General features: G+C 47.4%; 2 protein-coding genes and 2 long non-coding RNA genes across 4 annotated transcripts; all 4 read left to right on the top strand.

The window, feature by feature from the left end:
- Positions 1–650: 650 nt before the first annotated feature.
- Positions 651–3727, top strand: LOC149920077 (uncharacterized). Its single transcript, XR_016460811.1, has 3 exons — positions 651–945; positions 1232–1294; positions 1501–3727. It is a non-coding gene; the product is annotated as an uncharacterized LOC149920077 (long non-coding RNA).
- Positions 3728–3729: 2 nt separating this feature from the next.
- LOC149920076 (uncharacterized) lies at positions 3730–6045 on the top strand (the record flags this gene model as incomplete). The annotated part of the gene is made up of 5 exons (XM_090128393.1): positions 3730–3784; positions 4250–4321; positions 4457–4528; positions 5000–5147; positions 5324–6045. Coding segments are annotated over 5 exons (678 nt in total), but the record flags the coding sequence as incomplete, so codon positions are not given.
- Positions 6046–16451: 10406 nt separating this feature from the next.
- On the top strand, positions 16452–17427 carry LOC149920075 (uncharacterized). Its single transcript, XR_016460807.1, has 3 exons — positions 16452–16745; positions 17032–17094; positions 17301–17427. It is a non-coding gene; the product is annotated as an uncharacterized LOC149920075 (long non-coding RNA).
- Positions 17428–17970: 543 nt separating this feature from the next.
- Positions 17971–21845, top strand: LOC149920074 (uncharacterized). The gene is made up of 6 exons (XM_090142990.1): positions 17971–18050; positions 19496–19584; positions 20050–20121; positions 20257–20328; positions 20800–20947; positions 21124–21845. The coding sequence occupies exons 1-6, from the start codon at positions 17971–17973 to the stop codon at positions 21452–21454; spliced, it is 792 nt and encodes a 263-aa protein (XP_089999116.1). The 3' UTR covers positions 21455–21845.
- Positions 21846–23045: the final 1200 nt, after the last annotated feature.

Below are 23045 nucleotides of genomic sequence, written 5' to 3'. Positions count from 1 at the left end.
GCCATAACACATAAACCAGCACATATTAATATAGTAGTCACACCTAGGCTGCATTTTAAATACAGAAGCAACACCTAGGCTGCATTTTAATCATAACTCATAACCCGTATTAAAAGAAACAACAACAAGCAAAACACCCATCAACAACAACAACAACAAAACCACCCAAAGATCCAAGACTGAGACCAGACCTGAAAATGTTTCATTTGCAATTCTTCGCTGTCCTCTAAAGGCTGTTTCAGGAATTTCAGCCTTGGATTTTGAGCTGCAAATCCTTGTTTTTGCTCTATGCCCAGAACAGTCTAAAGCACAGCACAGCACATCAAAAGAAAGTAGAAGGTTTATGCCAAGCTTCACTCGGAATTCTGCAGATAGCTAAAAGACTTCAGTCTAACCAGACACAGTGAGTCAGTGTTAGTGAGGTTTGTTATGCTGTGTAGGAAACATAGCTGTATCTACCAAGGGATGGGATCAGTGGGATTTCTGTTGTTTTGCTGACACAATTCAGTCGGTGGTGAAGCTTAAGATTCCTTCAATGCTAACAACTCAGTATGAAGACAGTACTGCACATCCAAACCAACTCGTCAGGAATAACTAAAACAACTGACTTTTTTTGTGACTTACTCCTTAATAAGGTGCTCAAGAAGTTCTGTATAACTCAGGAAGGTTAGGCACATTTTTCTTGCATCATCAGAGGTGCTTTGTGAGGTCATAATGGGCCCCGTGAAGACATTCAGGAACCCCGTGTTATGTCATACCAGGAGGTACCACTTGTGCCTCAGGCCTGCAAGGAGGGTGCTTGCTGCTTGTGGACAAGAGATAGCATGGGGCGACTACGGGAGACAGGTTCTCCCAGCTGTTGCTTTTTGCTCTTCCTTCTTCTCTTCCTGGTGGCTCCGTGTCATGGGCAACGACAGTATGTCCCGTGGGGAGCACTGAGTCCAGGTAGGTTGGGTACTGAGGGGTGTACTGGGGAAGCAAACCCCTGAGGCTTCCTGAAAAGCAGCCTTGGATGGTGGGTCCTCCGAGGAAACAACCAGGCTCTTACATCAGCTCTGTTCCCTGTGAGGTGATGGCTCTCCAGCTTCAGCACACGTCCCACCTTGGAGCACACAGGGACGTCCCAGAGGGGAGAGCTCCTCCGATTCCAGCTCCGGGCGCTGTAGATCCCTTATGAAGAAGCACATGGCAACAGGTCTTGACAGCTTTTCTGCTTTGTTCTCCATTCCAGATGAACGTGTTGGTGACATGTACGGAGCTATCCCATATCCCATGGAAGCTGATATGGAACGTGGTAAGAATCCCAGGGGCATGGTTTTCCTTGGAGATGTGTCTGATTCCCGTGCATGACTCACCCAGGCCTCTGCTTGGGACCTGGCAGAATCTAGACCTACATGTGGCTCTCACAACACTACGTGATCCCCTGCCAGGCCCTGCAGTCCCTTTACTGAGAATCATGGCATAATGTGGAAAGGAAATCTTTCTTCTGTTTCTTTACAGATCTGCCTGTACGCCGCGTATCTGGGCTGAACCGTTTTCATCAGCCTCAAGGCTACCCCAGGGGTGAGTGGTCCGTCTTTGTTCATTTCACAGTGTCAGCATGTACTTTCAGCCTTGTCTTCCTGTGGAACATGTCTTTCACTCTTCTTTGCTTATGCTGGAGTGTGGAGAAGGGCAGAATAGCCTCTGTATCCAGCCTATGCCAGGGAAGGTGTTCTGGAATGTTACAAGGGCTTTGTTTTTCCTTGGAGATGCATTTGATCCCTGGCCATGGCTCGCATAGGCCTCTGCTCTGGATCTGGCAGAATCTGGACCGACATGTGGCTCTCAGAACACTATGTCCCTGGGCACACAGCCTATTGACCTGTTAGGTAGAGATGGGGAACAGAACAGGCCTGGTATAATCCATGGTGAGATGATTTGGGACCTGTTCTGAAAGCTAGACGGTCACAAGTCCATGGAGCCAGATGGATTGCACCCTAGGTTGCTGAGGGAGTTGGCGGATGTGGTTGCCACTCTCCATCATTCTTCGGCAGCCCTGGCTATCCGGGAATGTCCCGGTGGATTGGAGACTGGCAAATGTGAGGCCCATCTTCAAAACGGGCTGGAAAGATGATCCTGGTAGCTACAGAGCGGTTAGTCTCACATAGGTGCCAGGGAACGTCATGGAATGGATAATCTTGGGAGCCATCATGGATCAAATAAAGGTCAACCAGAGGATCAGGCCCAGTCAGCATGGGTTTATGAATGGTAGGTCCTGTCTGACAAAGCTGATTCATTTTATGACAAGGTGACCCACTTAGTGGATGAAGGTAAGGCTGTTGATTTGGTCTACCTGGACTTCAGTAAGGTCTTTGACACTGTCCCCCACAACATCCTTGTGGAGAAGCTGGCTGCCCATGGTTTGGATGGGTGTACGCTTCAGTGGGTGAGACACTGGCTGGAATGGCCGGGCCCAAAGAGTTGTGGTCAATGGAATTAAATCCAGTTGGTGGCCAGTCACGAACGGTATCCCCCAGGGCTTGGTACTAGGCCCACTCCTATTCAACGTCAGGTGACACCAAGCTGGGAGGGAGTGTTGATCTGCCTGAGGGTAGAAAGGCACTACAGAGGGACATGGATCATTAGATTGATAGGCCAAGGCAAACTATGAGTTTCAGTAGGACCAAGTTTCGGGTCCTGCATTTTGATCACAGTCCCAGATGACCCTACCGGCTTGGGGAGGAGTGGCTGGAAAGCTGCCTGACAGAAAGGTACCTTGGTGTACTGATGGACAGTCGGCTGAATATGAGGCAGCAGTGTGCCCAGGTGGCCAAGAAACCCAACAGCATTCTGGCTTGTATCAGGAATGGTGTAGTGAGCAGGACTAGGGAAGTAATCCTTATTAAGTGTGCCTTAAGAGGAGTGACTAAAGGAAATTGGACTGTTTAGTCTGGGGAAGAGGAGGCTGAGGGGAGACCTTATTGCTCTCTTCAAGTACCTGCAAGGTGCTTACAGTGAGAACAGGGTTGGTCTCTTCTCACTGGTGACAGGTGACAGGACGAGGGGAAATGGCCTCAAGTTGTGCCAGGGGAGGATTCGGTTGGATATCGGGAAAAACTTCTTTACAGAAAGGGTGGTTAAGCACTGGGATAGGCTTCCTAGGGAGGTGGTGGAGTCACCATCCCTGGATGTGTTTAAAATCCATTTGGATGTGGTGCTCAGGGACATGATTTAGCGGTGGTTTGTTAGAGTTAGGGTAGTATGGTGAGGTTGTGGTTGGACTTGGTGATCTTTACCATCATTTCCAACTGAGCAATTCTATGATTGTATGATATTGTGATTCTATGATCCCCTGCCAGGCTCTGCAGTCCCCTCCCCAGGAAGCCTGGCACAATACTTTGTTTCTTTTTACAAGGGTGGATAGTGATAAGACGAGGGGGAATGGTTTTAAACGGAGAAAGGGGAGGTTTACGTTAGATATTACAAGGAAATTTTTCACCTAGATGGTGGTGACACACTGGAACAGGTAGCCCAGAGAGATTGTGGATGCCCCATTCCTGGAGGCATGCAAGGCCAGGCTGGATGTGGCTCTGGGCAGCCTGGTCTGGTGGTTGGCGACCCTGCCCATAGCAAGGGGGTTGAAACAAGATGATCATTGTGGTCCTTTTCAACTCAAGCCATTTGATGATTCTATGATTCTATAATACGAAAAGGAAATCTTTCTTCTGTTTCTTTACAGATCTGCCTGTACGCCGCGTCTCTGGGCTGTACCGTTTTCATCAGCCTCAAGGCTACCCCAGGGGTAAGTGGTCCATCTTGGTTCATTTCACAGTGTCAGCATGTACTTTCAGCCTTGTCTTCCTGTGGAACGTGTCTTACACAGTTCTTTTCTAATGCTGGGGTGTGGAGAAGGGCAGAGTAGCCATCAGGAGAGCACAGAGAGATGTGCCCTGGGATTCTTTGCCCTGCACAGCTGTGTTTGCCAGCAGCGCCAGCCTTGTGTCTCTTGAAGTGCTGATGGCAAAGACAGCAGCGTTTCGGGCAGAGTTTAGAGCTGCTTGGGGATCCTTTCCCCCAGCCAAGCTGAACGTGGTTTGTTTGGTGCGAATATGGTGCCCCTTTTGGCACCTGGCACCCATTTGCCACATACTTGCGAGTGGAAGAGGGAGACAAGTGTCTGCGAGTGAGAGTGCTTGCTGCCATTCACGGCTGAACAGATTAATTGCAATATATGTCAGGAGCTGTTATCTTCTGCCTTTGTTTGCAGAGGTGGCCTCGGGTGCTGGCTCTGCAGCTTCTCAGTGGGTTCCTGATTTGGAGCCTTGGAGGAATCACATGGGTAAGTGGTGTGTCTGGGTTCCCTCAGAGAGATGCCAGGTGCATCTAGAAGGCCAGCCTGACCCATCTGCAGCTGTTGATTGTGAAGATTACACCACCTGTAATGGAAATGTTCCTCCTCTGTGTTTACTTATAGCTGTTGAACCCAAGATTCCTGTTCCACGTTCTCAGATGGATCTTGGTTTTGAGCCTGAAGAGTATCCCAGAGGTACGTTGTCTTTGTCTGATAACCTTCTTGAGAGAGAGATGCTATCAACTGCTGGGGAGAGCTTCTGTGCAATGCGTGTTTACTGCCATGCAAAGCTGAAGAGGTGCATTCAAACACATAACAGGAGCTGTTCTGTCTGCCGTGGCAGAGCTGGCCACAGAGGATGGTTGTCAGCTTACCTTGCAGAATCCTGCTTTGGGTCCTTGGAGGTACAGCATGTGCAATGCACGCCTATTCATTCCCTGAGACACAGCTGGAGGTAGTGATTTCTCAGCCTCTCCCTCAGCAAGAGCACATGGGCTCTTGCTCAGGAAGACTGTAAGAGGTCACCCTCATCCTCTGTTAGTAAGACGCGAGAATCAGGGACAGTAATGGAGTGAATACTATAGTCACTCGCACTTCTCCAAGACACTGTGATACCATCAGTAGTGCAGAACTCATGAGTGTGTTGCACTGTCTCGTGTTCTGCAGGTGCTGGTGGTGTGAGAACAGCAGAGGGAGTGGATCAGAAACGGGGAGAAGATCACTCTGCAGTTGCAGTGCTTGCCGTCCTGTTCTCTCTGGTTGTTCTGGCAGCTTTGGGTTACCTGGCAAAACAGCTGCTGAAGAAGAGACAAGAGTGAGTTGCTTCTCCAGTAGTCTTTGCTAGCTGGCTGCTCTGTGGCGGGAAGCACTTGCAGTGAGAGCTGTGGACAGCCCTCTGCTGGGATCTGTGTTGAGAAATTTCTTTGACCTTTGTCTCTTAAGCCATACAAATTTTGAGTCTTGTCTAAAACCCCTTTCTTTTTGTTACAGAGATACAATGCTATGTGAGGTTTGCTTTTGCATAAGAAAGGAAGACCCATCTCCAGTAAAAAAACAACAGACCTTTGCAAGAATTACCATAGAAATTGATGATGATTCCGGGAAGTCAAACCCAAATCTGAACAGTCTTCCCAATTCCAAGGTCCCAAAAACACCTTCCTTATTCTATCAGCCCCCACAGCAATCCTCTCAGACTGACTTCCCCAGGCAGTCAGAAAACGCTGATGATAGAAGCAAAAGGCCAGCAGAGTCAGGAGAAGAGAGGAAAAGTATATGCACCTGTGGAAGACCAGTGAAACTGGGTGAACCACAGAAACCCTAGGGGACCAAGAATGCAGAGATCAGCACTGCTGGGGGGCTGTGTGCCACGGAAGAGAACACACCGTGTCCGTGAGAGAAATACATCAGACAGACGGAGAAGGAAGGGTCTCCTAATCGTGCTGCAGGCTCGGCAATGCAGAGCAACAAGGAATGTCCTTACATCACTACGTCACTCTGTCTCTTCCTCCCAGAAACGACGTGGGAAGGACTGAAGCGTTTGGGGAACTCTAATTCTCCCTTAGCAGCTTTCCCAGTTCCATCAGTTCACTGCAAGATGTCCATTCTTATGAACGAGCATTCACTGCTGATTCCATATTGTGACACCATGCCCAAGTTGTACAACACACATATATATATATCTACACAATCAATAAACTATAACTAACATCATACATGGATATGTGTACATATGTGTCCAGATGCCTAAAACTACCCCCAGCATCAGGTGTCCTTCAGGTACACACTGAATGTCCCCGTTTCTGTTTTTGCATTTCCCACCAAATGAACTCAGGGCTGTGAACAAAATCAGTCCCACGGGTGGGCTTGCTTTTGCCCAAGGCCAGGACAACCCAAACCATTTTCCCTTGTAAATTCTTCTTATGTGCCACAGGGAGTCTATTCCCTCCTATGGTACATAAGAGGCTGGATTGGGCAGGGCCGTCTCGATTGGCAGATCCCAGTGTGTTGACTAAGCAGGTGACATTAGCAGGCTATATCCCAATTGATCCCAGTGCTTGAATGTTCTGCCAACTACTGCTTTCAGCATAGTTTTTAACACATATTTTAAAATATAATTTGACTCTTCCAGAAGCTGGTGGATCGTAGAGGATATGATATATCCACTCAGTGCCATGCTCTTTGGTCCAGGAGTTTATGAGGGTATTTTAAAAACGAGTTTTCCTTTATCTGACTAGCTTCTTTTTGGGGTGCCAGGTCACCATAACATTTGCTATTCAAGGATAGCATTTTGGGTGGAGGTATGGGGTACAGGACATCAGTGTTTCCAGACATCAGATGTTTGCTTCCACCACTGTAAGCATACAGCGCTTTCCATGGCAGATTTGTGGCAGTGTGAATAGAATCCACCTCCAGGCCTCCCCGTATTTATATCTCATCCATTGTCCCCCGTACCAAAGAGGCTTCATGGGCTTTGTTTACTTTATTGTAGCATGGGTTTCACATTCACGGATAACCTGGGCAATAGTGTCCATGGTCAGGCCACCCATTGATCCTGAGCCCATCCATGTGTTGCACACCTTCCTTGATGGCCTCTGGTGTCATGAGATCACTGAGCTAGAAATAGCTTTCTAATCTGTTGCTGGTGCAGATCTAGAGCATGAGACAGTTGACACACCTTCTGGACAGTTTCACATTTGAAAGCATTTCTTTGGAGCTGTTTGCTTTCAAACAGAAAGGCCCAGGACTGTTTCTTGGCTGAAGACTGGCTGGTGCACCACTACTGAACTCCCTGACACCAAGACAGTGCTGGATCAAGGAGTGACTAACTGCTTTGCTTTGCTGTTGCTAGGAAAATTTCTGCTCCAAGAAGCCTGCTTGATCACCTTTATTTCAAAAAGAGTGAGAGGAGAGTCTTCAGCTTTCTTTATTCCAATAGAGGGACTGAGGTATATCCCTGTGGGGTTTCTCAAAGTACTGGGGGAGACAGCCCCTCTTTTATCTCTGTGTCCCGATGCTGGTGAGCCAGCTAATGACTTAAATTTGTTGTTGTATTTAATGTTTTTATCTCTACATGTGCATTTCTGGCTCTGGAGTGTAGGTCAGGGCTCAAAGCCACTTCCCAAAAGGAGACCTCTTATCATCTAGATTGGGAGCTTACAGGAACAAAGATCTTGAGAGAGCTTATAGGTCCAGTCTATTGGCGGTGCCATATTGAAGGACTTTCTCAGCAGTGTCCTGAGCTTGACCCTTAGAGCAACGAATGCCATTTCTCCCCACCGCTCCCGCTGGAAGGCTTATCTGTGACTGAGTTATTCTAATGGCTAATTACACCATAGCTGCCAAAATAAATTTCTATAACCAACCTAAATGTGTATGTTCCTATTCCAGTATCAGCCTAAAGGACAAGTGTCTCTTCTTCCATCCTCGTATTCATGTAAGACCACACAAAGCCACTCAGGAATGATGTGATAGTCTATCCAAGCACTGCTTCATCCCTACCAGTGACAACAGCAAACACTGTGCCAAGAGAGTATGCAAAGCTCTCCTTTCCCTGCAGGTTCTTCCCCTTGGGCTCCTACTCCTCCAGAGGATGATCATGTGTTTAGTTTGCATTAATTCTCCTAAGCACTTTTTTCAATCCCATGAAATCACCAGCTATCTGCTGTGAAAAGAAGCGCCCTCCCCAGTCTGCATTTAATCAGCCTTTTATTCCTTTTCCCAAGTGCCCCCATCTTCCGGTACCACGGGACTTCAGGAGTGACAACTTTGCATTCAGCTCAGCCATTTCTCCCACAGTTTTGGAAACATCAGCCACTGCCCTGAGCCTCAAGAGGCTCAGACTGTCTGATCTCTTCTTGTCAGCCTTTACTTCTTTTTACTTGACCCTTAGGTCAATTTTGGACTTAGTTTTAAATAAGGAAATAACTTTCTTTTCCTACCTAGTTAGGTACAACTTCCATTCCTTCCACACAGCAGTGCTCTCCTTTTGCAACACTAAAGATCATAGTAAGAAGCCGTCCGTCCCCCTGCCTTTCCACTCTCCTATTAATTCATTTCTTCTTTTCATATCTTTTCTTTCCTGCTTTCTTGTTCATTGACATGTCAACTCATATTGAGGTATACAGACTTGAGTTGGAGAAAGTTCATTTACTGGAAATTAGAAAAAAAAAGTACTGATTTGTCTAGCAGGGAGAAAAAATATAAGCATTAAAACAATACTTTCCCTTTTCTCAAACTTAATCCTTCTCTTCAGACTCCTATCCTCTCCTCCTTGTTACACTGTGGATACAGTCAGTCCTTTCAGCGAGGCAGGTACACAAATCAGTACACAAGACTGTTCTCTGTGCTGCTCTTTTCCTCCCACAAAGCAGGGGTTCTGATGTGGACTCTCCACTGACCACAGGAATACCCGATTGCTCTGGCCTGGGGTCCCTCGTGGGCTACAGTGTGACTACTTGTGGTGGCCTTCTTCCTTTTCCTTCTCTGACTTTGTTATTTTCACTCTCGTTTACCACTGTTCACCCCCTTTCTCCCCAAACTTCTGCCTGTTCAGTGTTTTTTGCCCTTTTTAAAATATGTTATCATTAAGAGTTGTTGTTGGGCTCAGCTGTGGCCAGTGAAATGGAAATGGCTGCATCCATCACAGGGCAGCCCCTCATTTCTTCTCACAGAGGCCACCTCTGCAGCTGATACCGTGTCATTTATACCCAAATACACCATGTTCCTTTGGCATCCAAAACTCAGCTTCAGAATGTATCTCTGGGGGAAACAAACAAACAAACAAACAAACAAAAACAAACAACAAAGGAGTATAAACAAAGATATTCCAAAGCAGTAGAGAGAGACCTCCAGGATAAGCAGCATTTCCGCAAGAATCCACTTCTCTCAGTTCAATAAATACATACCATTCCTGGCCATTTTTCCATAATCTACTAGCTACAAATTAAAAATTCCAGGTTTTCCACTGCATAAGAGAATGATTACTGAGAGAATTTTTACTGCATTAATACTATTATAAGGAGTATTACTGCACTTAACTTTCTTTGTGCTGTATAATATATTTCAGCTGGAAAAGACTGCTTGTCAAGAACCATTTATAAGTTTTATTTTTAGTGTTTTCTTAGGGTCTGTTTGATAAACTGTGAAACCAAATTTGCACTGTTGGATTTCAAAATTGTTGCGGCAAATAGACCATTAGTTTTGTGCAGTGTCTCACTGTGAATTCTCACGTCTTGCCTTACTGGAGATTTCCTTTGTATTTGTTGTATATATATAACAGCTGAGCAGCAACAAAATTATGACAAAGTCTACCCTAGTATTTCCGTAGCTGAGGTCATGCAGTGATAGAAAAATATTTTCTGTCTTTCAGCTGAAGAAAACCCAGCTATAAGGCCTAAAGCAAGTGTTTAAGACATCACGAGGATTAGTTTCCTCAGTTAAGTAATAAAAGACCAAAAAGCCAAACTGATACCTCTCTTGTGCTAGGTAAGGCTCAGTTTCACTATATAGCAGTGCATTGTGTAGATACAGACAGGAAGAGAAAACTGAATTTCACTGACTCAGTTCATTAATTATTTTAAATGCTGATCTGCAAGCAGTCTTGACTGGATGACCCTGGGAAATGCATATCTTGTCTGGTAAAAAGTAAGGAATATGCCAAGCAGCAAGACCTTAGAAAGAGAATGAAGGTGAATAACCTCAACATTTTAGTTGGAGGTGGTGAGAATTACAAATGAAGGTAACTGCTTTCCATGTTGACCAGATAGTGCCTCTGGTGATCACTTAGCTTGGATACCACAGCAGAAAACCTGGAATGAGGCAGGACACCATACTGGTAGGAGATGATGAGGAGCAGAAGTTGCCTAGCATTATGTTAGAGCTCCACACTCTTCCTCAGAGAAACTTCTCCTGGGTTGCTGTATTGAAGGTAAAACTCATAAATCAGTGTTTTATTATGCTATTTGGGTGCTGCTGCTTCTAGCACTGAAGTGATCTGTTTGTTTTTATTTAGGACTAGACAGAGAGAGAAGAAGCTTCTGGCATCCTTTTTCTCCCCCTGCCTGGAGAGCAGGGGCTGCTGACAGGCAACAGAGAAGGAGCTCTCCCTGCTCTTCAAAATGCCCAGAAGACCAGAGGGTAGATCATTCTTCTCAGGTCAAGTCAGGGAGAAAGAGAACAGACGGGGTAGCTTGCCCTTTTGCGGGCAGTTGGTTTGGTTGTGGCTACTCTGCTGACATTCAGCATTGCTGAAATTTACATCAGGGAAGCATACTTCAAGCACCACGTGCCCTTATAAAACTTACTCTCATTTCTGGGGGAAGAGTCATTCAGGGAGATCTTAAGTGGGAAAAGTTTAAAGGACACCAGGACAGAGAGCGCTCTCAAGACCATGGGCCATCATTTCCATTTGTGCAATGATCATTTAAAATACAATTTAAATATCAAAATATTACTTAGAAACATAGAATCATAGAATTATAGAATAATAGTATCACCAAGGTTGGAAAAGACCTCTAAGATCATCCAGTCCAACCGCCCACCTATCACCAATATTTCCCACTATTATATATTAATGACGCCCCTCAGTGCAATGCCTGAATGTTTCTTGAACACCTCTAGGGATAGTTCCCACCTCCCTGGGCAGTCCGTTCCAGTGCCTGATCACTCTCTCTGAGAAGAATTGTTTCCTAATGTCCAACCTGAGTCTCCCCTGGCACAACTTCCCTCTAGTCCTGTCGCTAGTTGCATGGGAGAAGAGTCTGATTCCCACTTCAACGCAACCTCCCTTCAGGTATTTGTAGAGAGTGACAAGGTCATTCCTGAGCCTCCTCTTCTCCAGACTGAACAATCCCAGCTCCCTCAGCCACTTCTCCTAAGACTTGTGCTCCAGACCCCTCACCAGCTTTGTTGCCCTCTTCTGGACACACTCCAGGACCTCAATGTCTTTCCTGTAGTGAGGGGCCCGAAACTGAACACAATCCTCAAGGTGTGGCCTCAAAAGACACTGCTTACTTGTGCAAAAGAACCTGCTTTTGCTAGTATCCCTTAAACCAGTGACTAATACCCAGTCTGCTGGGAAGGCACAGATTTCTCTCACATCTAACACAGATGGCATAAATAACCACTGGATGACATAATTAAAGTAGGCCACAAATCATCTTCCAAGGCAGCACTAAACTGTGACTTCTGGTGACATGAGCAAACTGTCCGCAAGGGCATTCTAACAACCATCTGCACTACAGATAGCATGTGATATTAGAATGACATCTCTCCCTAGACACTGATGAGTGAGCAGAGACAGTCTGCAATTGGGAGTTTTGGTATCATCTGGATCTGGGATCTATTATAACAAATTTCTTCAGATGCAACAACCAAAAAAGCCATTGACAAATTATATGATCTAAGTGGCTAACATGCATCAGTAAATCTTGGAAAAAAAATAATTGAAAATTGTGAAAAATGACTTGGTGCATATGATTTCAACTTTGATTTTCTGAAGCCTTGATGAAAAAAAAAAATATGTCTTGTTAGTAGTAGGCAAGAATTGCTATAACTCCCTGTTTTCTAAGACAGAGAAATTTTTTTCTTCAATTTTACCATCCCTTTTATTTTAGGAAGTTTACATGAATAAAGTATTCTGTAACGAGGGGCTTCTTTCTGTCACATAAGTTTTGCTTTTTTTTCATTTTACTTCTACAAGTTCTGAAGTATTACAAGAAGATTCTGTCTTGTAAATGCCATTCGTCTACCACTGGTACTATCCTTGTACGTATTCTATTAATGGCCATGTCAAATCCTACTGGTTTTGGCATAAACTTCATGCCTTTAAGAAAGCAAAATACTGTTACAGTAGTGTTTCTTCTATGTATCTGATCCTTCTTTTTACTTCTAAAATATTTTCTTTCTCAGTGCAATGATCACCCAAGTACAGGAAATATTGAGGTTGAAGGGTCACAACAGGAGGACCGTAGAGATGATCAGAGGGCTGGAGCACCTTTGCTATGAGAACAGGCTGAGAGGGCTGGAGCTCTTCAGGCTGGAGAAGGCTCTGGGGGCACCTTATAGCAGCCTTCCAGTACCTGAAGCGGCCTGCAGAAAAACAGGAGAGGGGCTTTTTATAAGGGCACATAGAGACGGGATGAGGGAAAATGGTTTTAAACTGGAAGGGAGTAGATTTAGACTAGATGTTAGGAAGAAATTCTTGACTGTGAGGGTGGTGAGACACTGGAACAGGTTGCCCAGCAAGGTTGTGGATGCCCTCTCACCGGAGCATTCAAGGCAGGCTGGATGGGGCTGTGAGCAACCTGGTCTAGTGGGAGGTGTTGCTGCCTAGAGCAGGGACGGGGGAACAATATGACCTTACAGGTCTCTTCCAGCCCCAAACAGTCTACGATTCTATTATAAGCTACACATCAAAAGCGCTCTTTCTGTATCAAGAAGAGCTTGCAGCCGCCATTTCAGGGCAGACCTGGAGTAGATCGGCTTAGCAGTGGAGAGTTATGCCAAGGGACTGTTCGCAGAGGGTCCGAATCGCGACGAAAACAAAACAAAACAAAGGAGCACTAATAAGCCAGGGGAGATCATGGCAGCGCTCCCAGCGCCCCACCCCGCAGGGTGGAGGCTGTGACATGGGTGGGCGGAGGGAGGAGTGCCGGCTCTTTTGTAGCACCTAGGCACTGCCTTGGTTTCACACAGCAGGGAGCTGTGGCGAAAAGGAACGTGGCGACACAGACAGCATGTATGTCCATGGGGTGGTTCCGGTCGAGGCTGAGCCTGTCGCTGCTACAGGAGGGCAGCAGGGATGCCACCGGTGCATGCTGTGAGCAAGTGGATGATCTGCTCAGCCTGGTGGCCCAGCTAAAAGGGGGAGGTGGAGAGGTTGAGAAGCATCCGGAACTGTGAGAGGGAGTGGAGTCACACCATCCCTGCAGGAAAGGCACCGGGGATCGTTGTACAAATAGCAGTAGACCATCTGCCCTCTTACAGGTAGGCAGTAAGAGGGCGTCGACTGCGTGCCCAGGTGGCCAAGAGGGCCAATGCCATCCCGGCCTGCATTAGGAATAGCGTGGCCAGCAGGAGTAGGGAGGTAATCACCCCCCTGTACTCAGCACTGGTGAGGCCGCACCTCGAGTATTGTTCAGTTTTGAGCCCCTCACTACAAGAAAGACATTGAGGCCCTGGAATGTGTCCAGAGAGGGGCAACAAAACTGATGAGGCGTCTGGAGCACAAGTCTTATGAGGAGTGTCTGAGAGAGCTGGGATTGTTTAATCTGGAGAAGAGGAGGCTCAGAGGAGGCCTCACTGCACTCTACAGCTTCCTGAAGGGAGGCTGTGATGAGGAGGGGTTTGGCCTCTTCTCCCAGGCAACAAACAGGACCCGAGGAAATGGCCAAAGTTGTACCAGAGGAGGTTTCGATTAGACATGAGGAAGAACTTTTTCTCTCAGAGAGTGGTCAGGCACTGGAATGGCTGCCCAGGGAGGTGGTGGAGTCGCCGTCCCTGGCAGCGTTCAAGAGGCATCTGGATGAGGAGCTGCGAGATCTGGCTTAGTGGCTTGTGGTAGCAAGGGTAATGGGAGGACGGTTGGACTAGATGATCTTGTAGGTACTTTCCAACCGTGTGATTCTATGATTGATCTCACAGACAGGGATGGAAACAAGTCCCAGTTCTGGGCAGCCAGCAGACTGCCTCTCAGCCTGTCCCACCCTCCCAGGTGCCCTTACAGAACAGGTACGAGGCTCTAGCTGGAGGGACAGAGGGATGTGGATGTGGGTGAAGGTCCATCCACGCAGAAGAGGTTGCCTGTGGCGAGTCAGGCTGCTCCCTGTATTGCTACGGCATCAATTAGGAAAACAAAAAGAGTTGTCATCACTGGGGACTCCTGGGGAGCCTCATACGAAGTTTTATGTCAGACATCATCATGTCACACTGCCCCACCACTGCCATCTGTCGCTTGGTAACAGCGTGCAATGAATACTGGTTAGAAGGTTCAGCTTCTACTGCCATGCCCCCACCATCCACCTGTGATATTTGGGGGCAATATATAAAATAGGGGGCATTATTTCTGGAGCAGCCCTCATAAGACGTATAATATAGGTAATGTATATAGATAATAAAGCCCATTTTCTTTTTTTAACATCTTTATTAAAGCGTTAAAAAAAAAAAGTGCCAGTCGTTGGTGGGCCCTGTGTGTGTGAGAGTGAGGTTGCTGACAGCTACTGGAGTCAGGCCTGTGGTGCAGGCCTGCAGGCCGTTGCCAGATGCTGAATGGATTGTGGTCTTCCCATCCCAGCCACTGGGACAGGAATGGTGTGTGTTCCCACATCGGCTGTAGATGGTGCTGAGGTGAGCGAGGCCAGCTTAGGGCTCCACATCGATGTTGCAGCAAAGCTGCAGGTCATAGGCCTCGTGCCTGGTGTTGCGTCTCAGCTGTCTGTGTTTATGTGAGTCCCTCTGAAGGCAGCCCTTGGCCGAGGCAGCCTGTCAGCATCATGTCAGCGTCCTTTCTCTGGGTGTGGATGTCTCTGAGATACCTACTCAGCACTGCTACAAGCTGAGCCTGCAAAAGGGAAAGCACCAGCCATGTCTCCCAGCCTGGGCAGAGAGCCCAGGTCTCTGGGCATCAGGCTGAGCATAAGCAAGTCAGGTGGAAGTGGTTCCGGGCCAGAGCAGCTGGAGGAGGTGGCCGTGCCTTTACCTCACATAAAATTATCGTCGAACTCCTGCCTACAAACTTCAGGATCTCCAGTGTGAACAGGGCAGCCAAAAACAGACCACGCCCTTGCCCAGATGGGACTGTGTGTCTGAAGGCTCCTAGGCTGCAGGGAAACTGGCCCTGGGCCACTGCTCTGGCCCTCCCAGGGCTGTCCCATCATATCTGGGAGACTGCTCAAAGTCTAACACAAGCAAGCAGGCAACCTCAACATTTATTTTGGTGTCATACATATGATGCAGGCCAAACCAGCACCGAACCACATGGTATTTCAGTACTACATTATTAGATGTAGATTATGCCAGTGGCAGCAAATAGCATCCCTAAGCAGCAAAGTATCTGCAGCTGGTGCTGACAACCCCATTCCAGACTCAACTAATTTGGATCAAAACCAGGCTACAACTTAGATACAACTCTTAACACACTTTGCCCAAATTTTCCAATGGAGTGAGAAGTGCAATATTTGGACCCATAAAGTAAGTTTCTCATGGACTTAAAGTCCCCATGTCAAAGCCCAGGATCATTACGGACTGACAGCAGCACCAGTATTGTCTTGTCAGGACACTCTGTTCTCTTTTCCATTAGATCTGGGCACGAGACACTCAAATCCTTCTGATGGCTCAGCAGTTTGCTCAGTATGAATTGCAGTTTAGCAAAGTGAAAGACAACGGAGACATGGATTTTATGGTGGAGACTGGAATTCGCCACAGTACAAAACACTACAATATAAATAAAAATGCAGCCTTCACTTAGAAAGCCATAACACATAAACCAGCACATATTAATATAGTAGTCACACCTAGGCTGCATTTTAAATACAGAAGCAACACCTAGGCTGCATTTTAATCATAACTCATAACCCATATTAAAAGAAACAACAACAAGCAAAACACCCATCAACAACAACAACAACAAAACCACCCAAAGATCCAAGACTGAGACCAGACCTGAAAATGTTTCATTTGCAATTCTTCGCTGTCCTCTAAAGGCTGTTTCAGGAATTTCAGCCTTGGATTTTGAGCTGCAAATCCTTGTTTTTGCTCTATGCCCAGAACAGTCTAAAGCACAGCACAGCACATCAAAAGAAAGTAGAAGGTTTATGCCAAGCTTCACTCGGAATTCTGCAGATAGCTAAAAGACTTCAGTCTAACCAGACACAGTGAGTCAGTGTTAGTGAGGTTTGTTATGCTGTGTAGGAAACACAGCTGTATCTACCAAGGGATGGGATCAGTGGGATTTCTGTTGTTTTGCTGACACAATTCAGTCGGTGGTGAAGCTTAAGATTCCTTCAATGCTAACAACTCAGTATGAAGACAGTACTGCACATCCAAACCAACTCGTCAGGAATAACTAAAACAACTGACTTTTTTTGTGACTTACTCCTTAATAAGGTGCTCAAGAAGTTCTGTATAACTCAGGAAGGTTAGGCACATTTTTCTTGCATCATCAGAGGTGCTTTGTGAGGTCATAATGGGCCCCGTGAAGACATTCAGGAACCCCGTGTTATGTCATACCAGGAGGTACCACTTGTGCCTCAGGCCTGCAAGGAGGGTGCTTGCTGCTTGTGGACAAGAGATAGCATGGGGCGACTACGGGAGACAGGTTCTCCCAGCTGTTGCTTTTTGCTCTTCCTTCTTCTCTTCCTGGTGGCTCCGTGTCATGGGCAACGACAGTATGTCCCGTGGGGAGCACTGAGTCCAGGTAGGTTGGGTACTGAGGGGTGTACTGGGGAAGCAAACCCCTGAGGCTTCCTGAAAAGCAGCCTTGGATGGTGGGTCCTCCGAGGAAACAACCAGGCTCTTACATCAGCTCTGTTCCCTGTGAGGTGATGGCTCTCCAGCTTCAGCACACGTCCCACCTTGGAGCACACAGGGACGTCCCAGAGGGGAGAGCTCCTCCGATTCCAGCTCCGGGCGCTGTAGATCCCTTATGAAGAAGCACATGGCAACAGGTCTTGACAGCTTTTCTGCTTTGTTCTCCATTCCAGATGAACGTGTTGGTGACATGTACGGAGCTATCCCATATCCCATGGAAGCTGATATGGAACGTGGTAAGAATCCCAGGGGCATGGTTTTCCTTGGAGATGTGTCTGATTCCCGTGCATGACTCACCCAGGCCTCTGCTTGGGACCTGGCAGAATCTAGACCTACATGTGGCTCTCACAACACTACGTGATCCCCTGCCAGGCCCTGCAGTCCCTTTACTGAGAATCATGGCATAATGTGGAAAGGAAATCTTTCTTCTGTTTCTTTACAGATCTGCCTGTACGCCGCGTATCTGGGCTGAACCGTTTTCATCAGCCTCAAGGCTACCCCAGGGGTGAGTGGTCCGTCTTTGTTCATTTCACAGTGTCAGCATGTACTTTCAGCCTTGTCTTCCTGTGGAACATGTCTTTCACTCATCTTTGCTTATGCTGGAGTGTGGAGAAGGGCAGAATAGCCTCTGTATCCAGCCTATGCCAGGGAAGGTGTTCTGGAATGTTACAAGGGCTTTGTTTTTCCTTGGAGATGCATTTGATCCCTGGCCATGGCTTGCATAGGCCTCTGCTCTGGATCTGGCAGAATCCGGACCGACATGTGGCTCTCAGAACACTATGTCCCTGGGCACACAGCCTATTGACCTGTTAGGTAGAGATGGGGAACAGAACAGGCCTGGTATAATCCATGGTGAGATGATTTGGGACCTGTTCTGAAAGCTAGACGGTCACAAGTCCATGGAGCCAGATGGATTGCACCCTAGGTTGCTGAGGGAGTTGGCGGATGTGGTTGCCACTCTCCATCATTCTTCGGCAGCCCTGGCTATCCGGGAATGTCCCGGTGGATTGGAGACTGGCAAATGTGAGGCCCATCTTCAAAACGGGCTGGAAAGATGATCCTGGTAGCTACAGAGCGGTTAGTCTCACATAGGTGCCAGGGAACGTCATGGAATGGATAATCTTGGGAGCCATCATGGATCAAATAAAGGTCAACCAGAGGATCAGGCCCAGTCAGCACGGGTTTATGAATGGTAGGTCCTGTCTGACAAAGCTGATTCATTTTATGACAAGGTGACCCACTTAGTGGATGAAGGTAAGGCTGTTGATTTGGTCTACCTGGACTTCAGTAAGGTCTTTGACACTGTCCCCCACAACATCCTTGTGGAGAAGCTGGCTGCCCATGGTTTGGATGGGTGTACGCTTCAGTGGGTGAGACACTGGCTGGAATGGCCGGGCCCAAAGAGTTGTGGTCAATGGAATTAAATCCAGTTGGTGGCCAGTCACGAACGGTATCCCCCAGGGCTTGGTACTAGGCCCACTCCTATTCAACGTCAGGTGACACCAAGCTGGGAGGGAGTGTTGATCTGCCTGAGGGTAGAAAGGCACTACAGAGGGACATGGATCATTAGATCGATAGGCCAAGGCAAACTATGAGTTTCAGTAGGACCAAGTGTCGGGTCCTGCATTTTGATCACAGTCCCAGATGACCCTACCGGCTTGGGGAGGAGTGGCTGGAAAGCTGCCTGACAGAAAGGTACCTTGGTGTACTGATGGACAGTCGGCTGAATATGAGGCAGCAGTGTGCCCAGGTGGCCAAGAAACCCAACAGCATTCTGGCTTGTATCAGGAATGGTGTAGTGAGCAGGACTAGGGAAGTAATCCTTATTAAGTGTGCCTTAAGAGGAGTGACTAAAGGAAATTGGACTGTTTAGTCTGGGGAAGAGGAGGCTGAGGGGAGACCTTATTGCTCTCTTCAAGTACCTGCAAGGTGCTTACAGTGAGAACAGGGTTGGTCTCTTCTCACTGGTGACAGGTGACAGGACGAGGGGAAATGGCCTCAAGTTGTGCCAGGGGAGGATTCGGTTGGATATCGGGAAAAACTTCTTTACAGAAAGGGTGGTTAAGCACTGGGATAGGCTTCCTAGGGAGGTGGTGGAGTCACCATCCCTGGATGTGTTTAAAATCCATTTGGATGTGGTGCTCAGGGACATGATTTAGCGGTGGTTTGTTAGAGTTAGGGTAGTATGGTGAGGTTGTGGTTGGACTTGGTGATCTTTACCATCATTTCCAACTGAGCAATTCTATGATTGTATGATATTGTGATTCTATGATCCCCTGCCAGGCTCTGCAGTCCCCTCCCCAGGAAGCCTGGCACGATACTTTGTTTCTTTTTACAAGGGTGGATAGTGATAAGACCAGGGGGAATGGTTTTAAACGGAGAAAGGGGAGGTTTACGTTAGATATTACAAGGAAATTTTTCACTTAGATGGTGGTGACGCACTGGAACAGGTAGCCCAGAGAGATTGTGGATGCCCCATTCCTGGAGGCATGCAAGGCCAGGCTGGATGTGGCTCTGGGCAGCCTGGTCTGGTGGTTGGCGACCCTGCCCATAGCAAGGGGGTTGAAACAAGATGATCATTGTGGTCCTTTTCAACTCAGGCCATTCGATGATTCTATGATTCTATAATACGAAAAGGAAATCTTTCTTCTGTTTCTTTACAGATCTGCCTGTACGCCGCGTATCTGGGCTGTACCGTTTTCATCAGCCTCAAGGCTACCCCAGGGGTAAGTGGTCCATCTTGGTTCATTTCACAGTGTCAGCATGTACTTTCAGCCTTGTCTTCCTGTGGAACGTGTCTTACACAGTTCTTTTCTAATGCTGGGGTGTGGAGAAGGGCAGAGTAGCCATCAGGAGAGCACAGAGAGATGTGCCCTGGGATTCTTTGCCCTGCACAGCTGTGTTTGCCAGCAGCGCCAGCCTTGTGTCTCTTGAAGTGCTGATGGCAAAGACAGCAGCGTTTCGGGCAGAGTTTAGAGCTGCTTGGGGATCCTTTCCCCCAGCCAAGCTGAACGTGGTTTGTTTGGTGCGAATATGGTGCCCCTTTTGGCACCTGGCACCCATTTGCCACATACTTGCGAGTGGAAGAGGGAGACAAGTGTCTGCGAGTGAGAGTGTTTGCTGCCATTCACGGCTGAACAGATTAATTGCAATATATGTCAGGAGCTGTTATCTTCTGCCTTTGTTTGCAGAGGTGGCCTCGGGTGCTGGCTCTGCAGCTTCTCAGTGGGTTCCTGATTTGGAGCCTTGGAGGAATCACATGGGTAAGTGGTGTGTCTGGGTTCCCTCAGAGAGATGCCAGGTGCATCTAGAAGGCCAGCCTGACCCATCTGCAGCTGTTGATTGTGAAGATTACACCACCTGTAATGGAAATGTTCCTCCTCTGTGTTTACTTATAGCTGTTGAACCCAAGATTCCTGTTCCACGTTCTCAGATGGATCTTGGTTTTGAGCCTGAAGAGTATCCCAGAGGTACGTTGTCTTTGTCTGATAACCTTCTTGAGAGAGAGATGCTATCAACTGCTGGGGAGAGCTTCTGTGCAATGCGTGTTTACTGCCATGCAAAGCTGAAGAGGTGCATTCAAACACATAACAGGAGCTGTTCTGTCTGCCGTGGCAGAGCTGGCCACAGAGGATGGTTGTCAGCTTACCTTGCAGAATCCTGCTTTGGGTCCTTGGAGGTACAGCATGTGCAATGCACGCCTATTCATTCCCTGAGACACAGCTGGAGGTAGTGATTTCTCAGCCTCTCCCTCAGCAAGAGCACATGGGCTCTTGCTCAGGAAGACTGTAAGAGGTCACCCTCATCCTCTGTTAGTAAGACGCGAGAATCAGGGACAGTAATGGAGTGAATACTATAGTCACTCGCACTTCTCCAAGACACTGTGATACCGTCAGTAGTGCAGAACTCATGAGTGTGTTGCACTGTCTCGTGTTCTGCAGGTGCTGGTGGTGTGAGAACAGCAGAGGGAGTGGATCAGAAACGGGGAGAAGATCACTCTGCACTTGCAGTGCTTGCCGTCCTGTTCTCTCTGGTTGTTCTGGCAGCTTTGGGTTACCTGGCAAAACAGCTGCTGAAGAAGAGACAAGAGTGAGTTGCTTCTCCAGTAGTCTTTGCTAGCTGGCTGCTCTGTGGCGGGAAGCACTTGCAGTGAGAGCTGTGGACAGCCCTCTGCTGGGATCTGTGTTGAGAAATTTCTTTGACCTTTGTCTCTTAAGCCATACAAATTTTGAGTCTTGTCTAAAACCCCTTTCTTTTTGTTACAGAGATACAATGCTATGTGAGGTTTGCTTTTGCATAAGAAAGGAAGACCCATCTCCAGTAAAAAAACAACAGACCTTTGCAAGAATTACCATAGAAATTGATGATGATTCCGGGAAGTCAAACCCAAATCTGAACAGTCTTCCCAATTCCAAGGTCCCAAAAACACCTTCCTTATTCTATCAGCCCCCACAGCAATCCTCTCAGACTGACTTCCCCAGGCAGTCAGAAAACGCTGATGATAGAAGCAAAAGGCCAGCAGAGTCAGGAGAAGAGAGGAAAAGTATATGCACCTGTGGAAGACCAGTGAAACTGGGTGAACCACAGAAACCCTAGGGGACCAAGAATGCAGAGATCAGCACTGCTGGGGGGCTGTGTGCCACGGAAGAGAACACACCGTGTCCGTGAGAGAAATACATCAGACAGACGGAGAAGGAAGGGTCTCCTAATCGTGCTGCAGGCTCGGCAATGCAGAGCAACAAGGAATGTCCTTACATCACTACGTCACTCTGTCTCTTCCTCCCAGAAACGACGTGGGAAGGACTGAAGCGTTTGGGGAACTCTAACTCTCCCTTAGCAGCTTTCCCAGTTCCATCAGTTCACTGCAAGATGTCCATTCTTATGAACGAGCATTCACTGCTGATTCCATATTGTGACACCATGCCCAAGTTGTACAACACACATATATATATATCTACACAATCAATAAACTATAACTAACATCATACACGGATATGTGTACATATGTGTCCAGATGCCTAAAACTACCCCCAGCATCAGGTGTCCTTCAGGTACACACTGAATGTCCCCGTTTCTGTTTTTGCATTTCCCACCAAATGAACTCAGGGCTGTGAACAAAATCAGTCCCACGGGTGGGCTTGCTTTTGCCCAAGGCCAGGATAACCCAAACCATTTTCCCTTGTAAATTCTTCTTATGTGCCACAGGGAGTCTATTCCCTCCTATGGTACATAAGAGGCTGGATTGGGCAGGGCCGTCTCGATTGGCAGATCCCAGTCTGTTGACTAAGCAGGTGACATTAGCAGGCTATATCCCAATTGATCCCAGTGCTTGAATGTTCTGCCAACTACTGCTTTCAGCATAGTTTTTAACACATATTTTAAAATATAATTTGACTCTTCCAGAAGCTGGTGGATCGTAGAGGATATGATATATCCACTCAGTGCCATGCTCTTTGGTCCAGGAGTTTATGAGGGTATTTTAAAAACGAGTTTTCCTTTATCTGACTAGCTTCTTTTTGGGGTGCCAGGTCACCATAACATTTGCTATTCAAGGATAGCATTTTGGGTGGAGGTATGGGGTACAGGACATCAGTGTTTCCAGACATCAGATGTTTGCTTCCACCACTGTAAGCATACAGCGCTTTCCATGGCAGATTTGTGGCAGTGTGAATAGAATCCACCTCCAGGCCTCCCCGTATTTATATTTCATCCATTGTCCCCCGTACCAAAGAGGCTTCATGGGCTTTGTTTACTTTATTGTAGCATGGGTTTCACATTCACGGATAACCTGGGCAATAGTGTCCATGGTCAGGCCACCCATTGATCCTGAGCCCATCCATGTGTTGCACACCTTCCTTGATGGCCTCTGGTGTCATGAGATCACTGAGCTAGAAATAGCTTTCTAATCTGTTGCTGGTGCAGATCTAGAGCATGAGACAGTTGACACACCTTCTGGACAGTTTCACATTTGAAAGCATTTCTTTGGAGCTGTTTGCTTTCAAACAGAAAGGCCCAGGACTGTTTCTTGGCTGAAGACTGGCTGGTGCACCACTACTGAACTCCCTGACACCAAGACAGTGCTGGATCAAGGAGTGACTAACTGCTTTGCTTTGCTGTTGCTAGGAAAATTTCTGCTCCAAGAAGCCTGCTTGATCACCTTTATTTCAAAAAGAGTGAGAGGAGAGTC

The sequence above is a fragment of the Phasianus colchicus genome, chromosome 1 (assembly GCF_987193195.1).
Source record: "Phasianus colchicus chromosome 1, bPhaCol1.hap1.1, whole genome shotgun sequence".
In the NCBI taxonomy this organism is placed as follows: Eukaryota; Metazoa; Chordata; class Aves; order Galliformes; family Phasianidae; genus Phasianus; species Phasianus colchicus.
The sequence above is the reverse complement of the archived record's forward strand: the minus strand, read 5'-3'. Positions and strand labels throughout refer to the sequence as shown.